The 6,701-nt window shown below is 39.0% G+C and overlaps 1 protein-coding gene across 1 annotated transcript in view; it reads left to right on the top strand.

The window, feature by feature from the left end:
* ARHGAP28 (Rho GTPase activating protein 28) overlaps positions 1-6,701 on the top strand; it is a 293,733-nt gene that overhangs the window by 253,871 nt on the left and 33,161 nt on the right. Inside the window, exon 12 of the mRNA XM_042782071.1 lies at positions 4,833-4,915. Coding sequence (XP_042638005.1) covers positions 4,833-4,915 — 83 coding nt within the window. The remainder of the gene's footprint in view (positions 1-4,832; positions 4,916-6,701) is intronic.

The following is a 6,701-nucleotide window of genomic DNA, read 5'->3' as shown; positions in this document are numbered from 1 at the left end:
GGGTCAGAGGTCCAAGATTATCTTCTGTGTCTGTGTTAATTGGTTTCCCTTTTCTTTGTTGAAGAGGGTCTGTGCAATCCTTCTGCCTAGTCCACCATCTTGCCGGAACCCCTTCAGGTAATTGTTTTTTGTATTTTGTCCACACCTGATAGGTGTATTTTCAGGAGAGTTGACCCAGAGGTACTTAGCCATACCAGAAGCAGACCACCCTCTCTTTATTTTGACATCAGTAAGCATGGAGCGTTCCTGTGAAGTTTGATCTAGAAAAGGAACTGAAGAATTATTAGCTTCCCCTTTATCTGTGGTTTATATGCTAAACAATTCAGCAGACAGAGTGGAACCACTGGGGTTTATTGTTTGTACTTTGGGCTGTTTTGTTTTGTTTTGCTTGGTATTACGCAAGGAGGGTTCAAACCTTTAATACCAGACCTGTTCAGAGAATCATATTTAAGAATGGTATACACATGAATTCATTCCCCTTCACATCATTGCTCCCGGATTGTAGTCAGCACACTTCACTGAAGCATCTGAAAAATATCCTGAAAAAGTTCACAGAAGATTCCACAGTTTTTGTATGACTTGAAAAGGGAAAAATACTGTATTGCTAGTGATTGATTTGCTACCAGCCAACCCTGCAGGAAACCTAGAGTTCTGGTCTGTTACCAACAGGAAAAAAATGGCCTTTTTGCCACCTGGAGTAAATCTAATTGTAACCTGATGTTCTGAAGGAGAGAATTATGAGCATGCGCATGGATGCGCTGAAGCTGTTCCTCTTCGTTCTGTACTCTAAAACTCAGCTTAGAGAGCTGAGAGTCTCTTCCACTAGTGCAATCACTTTCTCTTTTCAAACTTGGCCAAAAAATTGCCCTTAAAATTAGAGGACTAATAGTTCATCATTCAAATCTTAGACACTTTCATGAAAATCTTAATAACTTTCTGGGGGAAATAATGACCTCAGGAAAAAGATGATTCTCAACTAGGATGCAATAAATGAATTAACTACAAAACTATTGCCTTCGAAAGAGTATGGAGTCAGATTCCTAAGTAAAATGAAAATGGATTATTTGCCAATTTAAACTTACTATATTAAAGGGCATTTCAGAAGGTGCAGAGAACTACAGAGGTCTCCAGCCCACATCTGTTTCTATTGGTTTTTATTCCTTCAGAAGTTATTTCTGATTGCATTCAAAGATTATAGGCAGCCATCCACCTGTAGTTTCTGCATTAAAACAATGCCTTATTTGTCCATAAATACTTTGTATTGATTCTTGATAGTTCCTACATTCAAGCAAGCTCATGTCAACATGCATCAGTCATTTTTAGTAACATCCTGGACCTGGGTCATTTTTTGTTTATAGATTTGACATAAATATCTAAAAATCTGTGTAAGTTTAGACAGTGTTATATGGATCTGTAAACACTCATCCTAACCGTTCCTTTTCTATATGATTATATACACTAATCATCTCCTTAATTATTCTGGTGCACACAACCTTCTGTAATCTAGAAGCTTGTCACAAGAGTGTTTCCATTGCTGTAAAACAGAATCACTTTACAGGCAGCTGACTGCCTTTCTGCTGCTGAGTAGAAATAGATTTTCATTTGACTTGAGAACTCCCTAGGGTTTCTAGAACATAATGCTCCACCCTAGGACTCCTCACCAAGAGACCATTTTGAAGAGAATACAGAGAGACAAAGGGAAGCCTGAATTCCAAATTTTCTCTGTACTCTAAATTTTCAGCACAGCTGGTTGTGGATTATCCATAAGATTCCTGGGAAAGAAGCCAGCTTTGAGAACATAAGAAAGCAAAAGGTCATTTAAAAAAAACAGGAAAGAAAGAACAGACCAAAATGGATGTCAGAAGAGACTCTGAAACTTGTTCTAAAATTAAATGTAACTGAAGCCAGTGGAAGAAATAATGGAGTAAAGGAGCTGAACAGAAGGTTTCAAAGGGCACCTCAAGAAGACAAAGTAAAGTGTTACAATGAAGTGTGCAAAGACCTGGAATTAGAAGGGAAGAACACCCTTGGTGTTTTTCAAGCTGAAAGAACTGAAAAGTATTCCAGCCTTGCTTTGCAATATTGAAGGATTCTATGGGCAAAATATTGAACAATGCAAGAAGCATCAAAAGAAGAGTCACTGCACCACAAAGAATTGTTTGACATTCAACTATTTCAGGAGGTAGCATATGATCAAGAATCATACTGAAGGAAGAAATCCAAGCTGCACTGAATGAATTGGTGAAAAATGAGGCTTCAGGAATTGACAGAATATCCATTGAAATGTTTCAACAAATGGATGCAATACTGGAAGCACTCATTCTCGTTTATCCCAATAGATTTCCAACCAGTTGGAAGAGATCCTTATGTGTGCCCATTCCAAAGAACCGTGATCCAACAGAAAGTGGAAATTATCAAACAATATCATTAATATCACAAAAAAAAAACCCACAACTCACTGCCCTGGAGTCAGACCCGACTCACAGCGACCCCTCCTTGGGTTTCTGAAGCTGTATCACTACGGAAGTAGATTGCCCAACCTTCATTCTGAGGAGTGACTGGTGAGTTTGAACTGCCATAGGGAGCTGCCAGAAATTCAAGGCAGATTCAGAACAGGACATGGAATGAGGGATATCATTGCAGATGTCAGATGGATCTTGACTGAGGGCAGAGAATACCAGAACAATATTTACCTGTGTTTTATTGATTATGCAAAGCCATTTGACTATATAGATCATAACAAATTATGGATAACATTGCAAAGAATGGGAATTCCAGAACACTTAATTGTGCTCATGAGGAACCTGTACATAGACCAAGAGATAATCATTCAAACAGAATAAGGGGTTACTGCATGGTTTAAAATCAGGAAAGGTGTGCATCAGGGTTGTATCCTTTCACCATACTTATTTGTCTATATGCTGAGCAAATAATCCAAGGAGGACTATATGAAGAAGAACATGGCAATTGGCAGAAGACTTACTAACAACCTGTGATAGGCAGATGACACACCCTTGCTTGGTAAAAGTGAAGAGGACTTGAAGCATTTACTAATGAAGATCAAAGAGTACAGCCTTCAGTATAAATTACACTTCAAGATAAAGCAAACAAAAATCCTCACAACTGGACCAATAAGCAGCATCATGATAAGTGGAGAAAAGATTGGAGTTGTCAGGGATTTTATTTTACTTGGATACACAATCAACATCCATGGAAGCAGCAGTCAAGAGATCAAACAATATAGTGCACTGGGCAAATCTGCTGCAAAAGACCCCATTAAAGTGTTTAAGAGCAAAGATGTCACTTTGAAGACTAAAGCGTGCCTGACTGAAGCCATGGTATTTTCATTTGCCTCATATGCTTGTGAAAGCTGGATAGTGACTATGGAAAACGTCAGAAGAATTGATGCATTTGAATTATTGTGTTGGTGGAGAATGTTGAATATACTTTAGACTGCCAGAAGAACAAACAAATCTGTTTTGGAAGAAGTATAGCCGGAATGTTCCTTATAAGTGAGAATGGTCAGATTTTGTCTCTCTCACTTTTGTCATTTTATCAGGAACCAGTTCCTGGCAAAAGATACCATGCTTGGCAAAGTAAGCGAGTCAGCAGAACAGGAGAAGACCTTCACTGAGATGGACTGACAGAGTGTCTGCAACACTGGGCTCAAGCATAACGATTTTGAGGGTGGCACAGGACTAGGCGGTATTTCGTTGTGTTGTACATAGAGTCGTAATGAGTCAGGTACAGTCAGATACAGCTCTACAAAACCTAGCAACAGTCATCTCCTCATTACTCTGGTGCACACAACCTTCTGTAATCTAGAAGCTTGTTACAAGAGTTTTTCCAAGAGAGTAACTTTACAGGCAGCTGACTGCCTTTCAGCCACTGAGTGGCAATAGATTTTCCTTAACTTGAGAACTCCTCAGGGATTCTAGAGCACAATGCTCTCCCGAGCAGGCCTCACCAAGAAATCATTTTGAAGAGAATGTGGAGAGACAAAGGGAAGCCTGGATTCTAAGTTTTTTCTGTACTCTGAATTTTCAACACTGCTGGTTGTGGATTATCCCTAAGATTCCTGGGAAAGAAGCCGGCATTGAGAACATACGTGTAAGTTCCAGCCCTTTGCTGCCCTCTTGTGTCACTGTTAAAGAATAAAATATTCAAGAAATTCTAGAGTCAAGCCTGGTCACCTTGCCTAAATGTCCATGTAAGCTAGAATTAGCTGTCATGGATTATAATACCAATAGCAAACACTTATATGGCAGTAACTATATGCACATATGGACTTAAGTGCTATGTGTTTTAATTCACTGGCTCCTCATAACAGCCCTGTGTGGTAGATACTATGACTACCCCATTTTACAGATGATAAAATAGAAGCTACAAGTGGTTACATTACCCTATTAAGTCATCAAGGCAGGATTTCAACCTGTTTGTAGAATCTATGTGCGTATACTTTCTTTCCTCATTACATGGGTGTGAGATTTCTTTTCTCTTAAATTGAGTTTCAAGTCTTTTGCCTATAACATAAAAGTAAAGCATGATATGTGACATTGTGCTGAAAAAGGACATGCTACATAAGTCCATGGTGATTTTGAAGATCTTTTTGTCTGCTTTCCCCTAAAGAGGCATCATGAAATACGAAAAGAGAGTTGATAAACTGAGGCCCCCATCCAAAGTGAGCACATTTACATTGCTGGGCACAAACTTTGTCTTCACACTGAAAGTTGCCAGTGATCCTCCTGTGTCACCAGATGTTAGCAAGAAATGGCTGTCAGAATACATCAGTGGTGTTAAAATATGTGATTATTTCTCTGTTTGCTTTTTAGGAGGGCCTCACATCAAAGTACAGTTTCAAGCCTTACACCTCATGATCATGGCGCTGCCTGATGCCAACAGAGATACGGCCCAGGTATGGTGTGTCAGCCTCATGATCTGTTACCAAGCTTTTAGTGGTCGGAGGGAATAGCTCATGTGGGAAGAAGATGAATGCTGAGGTGACAGTTTCCTGAGCAATCTCAGCATTCTCCAGACATGCTGCCTTTGATTGTTGCCACTGCCATTCTTCTAGGAAGACACAAAGGAATGTAAATTTTAATGTCTTCTTTGAACATTTAAGATTCATTAATTCAGCCTACCAGGATATGCCAAGTGTCTCCCATGTGCCAGGCCCTGGGCTGGATGTTAAGAGGAGGAGAAGGAATAAAGATGAAAGAATGAAGTGGAATATTGTCAGAAGTAAATAAGAACATTATGTAACTGGTAAAATATAAAACTCTGTCATTGTCAGTCCTCACCTGGTCCCTTTTATCTAACAGCAAAAAATCCAAAGAGAGACTTTGGGGAGGAAACTTTACTGATTTAAATGAAATGTCTAAAATGTTGTATCTTACAATTTATGATAATTTAATTTTAAGAATTCTAGAATTCCAGAATTTTAAAGACAATCTGATTGAATCTTGTCATTTTACAAAGTAGAAAAATTAGGCTCCGAACAGTGATTTCTCCATTAATACATAGTAGAATATTGGATAGAGCCAATCATAGTCCATAGTTCTTCATCCCCGGTATCCTTCCATTAATGTATAATGGAACATGGGGTAGAATCACACTCTTTAGTCCTCCATCCCAAATATCCCTCCCTTTTTTACAAACTAATGTCTTTGCTTTCTGTCAGTAAATATCAGAGTTCCTCTTGCTATTTTGATAATGATCTAGTAGGAAATTTGGTATTTATGAAACAGGTATTTGAAATTTTTGAAATGAATTTGAGATTAGAATGAGTTGGAAAGAGCCAGTAAATTGTATTTACTTATTTTTATTGTGATAAATATATATGCAACAAAATATTTGCCATTTTGACATTTGTCACATGTATAATTCAGTAGCATTTATCATGTTCATCTTGTTGTTCAACCATCACCACTATCTCTGTCCAAAGTTTTCGATCACCCTTAATAGAAGCTCAGTGTCCCTTAAACAATGAATCCTCCTGTCTTCTACCATGATAACCACTAATAAGCATAGGTTTTTAATACTTGCCTGTTCCAGGTTTTTCATGTAAGTGAAGTGTTCAGTGCTGAAAACAAGGATGATTCTTAGTACTACCTCTTATCTGACATTTCAAAGTGCTGAGGACTTTTTTCCCTCCATAGTGGAAACATCTATTTTAAATTATAAAATCACCATTTTAAATTATTAGCAACATGCACCCACACATCCCTTACCCTTTCTCCCATTTCTTCCATCTCTGTCTGCTCCACTGCCTTTTCCATCTCTTGTTGTTGTAAGGTGGCATCGAGTCGGCTCCAACTCAGAGTGACCCTATGTACAACACTACAAAACACTAACAGGTTCTGTGCCAGCTTCACAATCCTTGCCATACCTGAGCCCATCGATGCAGCCACTGTGTCAATCCATCTCCTTGAAGGCCTTCCCCTTTTTTGTTGCCCTTCCACTTTACCAAGCATGATATACTTCTCCACGTAACAGTCCCTTCTGACAACATGACTAAAGTAAGTGAGACAAAGTCTGGCCATTCTCTCTTCCAAAGAGTATCCACTGCACTTCTTCCAGAACAGATTTGTTAGTTCTTCTGGCAGTCCAAGGTTGTTGTTGTTGTTGTTGTTAAGTGCCGTCGAGTCGTTTCCGACTCATAGCGACCCCATGCACAGCAGAACGAAACACTGCCCGATCCC

The sequence above is a fragment of the Orycteropus afer genome, unplaced genomic scaffold (assembly GCF_000298275.1).
Source record: "Orycteropus afer afer isolate SDZICR_OR568_19922 unplaced genomic scaffold, OryAfe1.0 scaffold00234, whole genome shotgun sequence".
NCBI classification, from domain to species: domain Eukaryota; kingdom Metazoa; phylum Chordata; class Mammalia; order Tubulidentata; family Orycteropodidae; genus Orycteropus; species Orycteropus afer.
The sequence above is the reverse complement of the archived record's forward strand: the minus strand, read 5'-3'. Positions and strand labels throughout refer to the sequence as shown.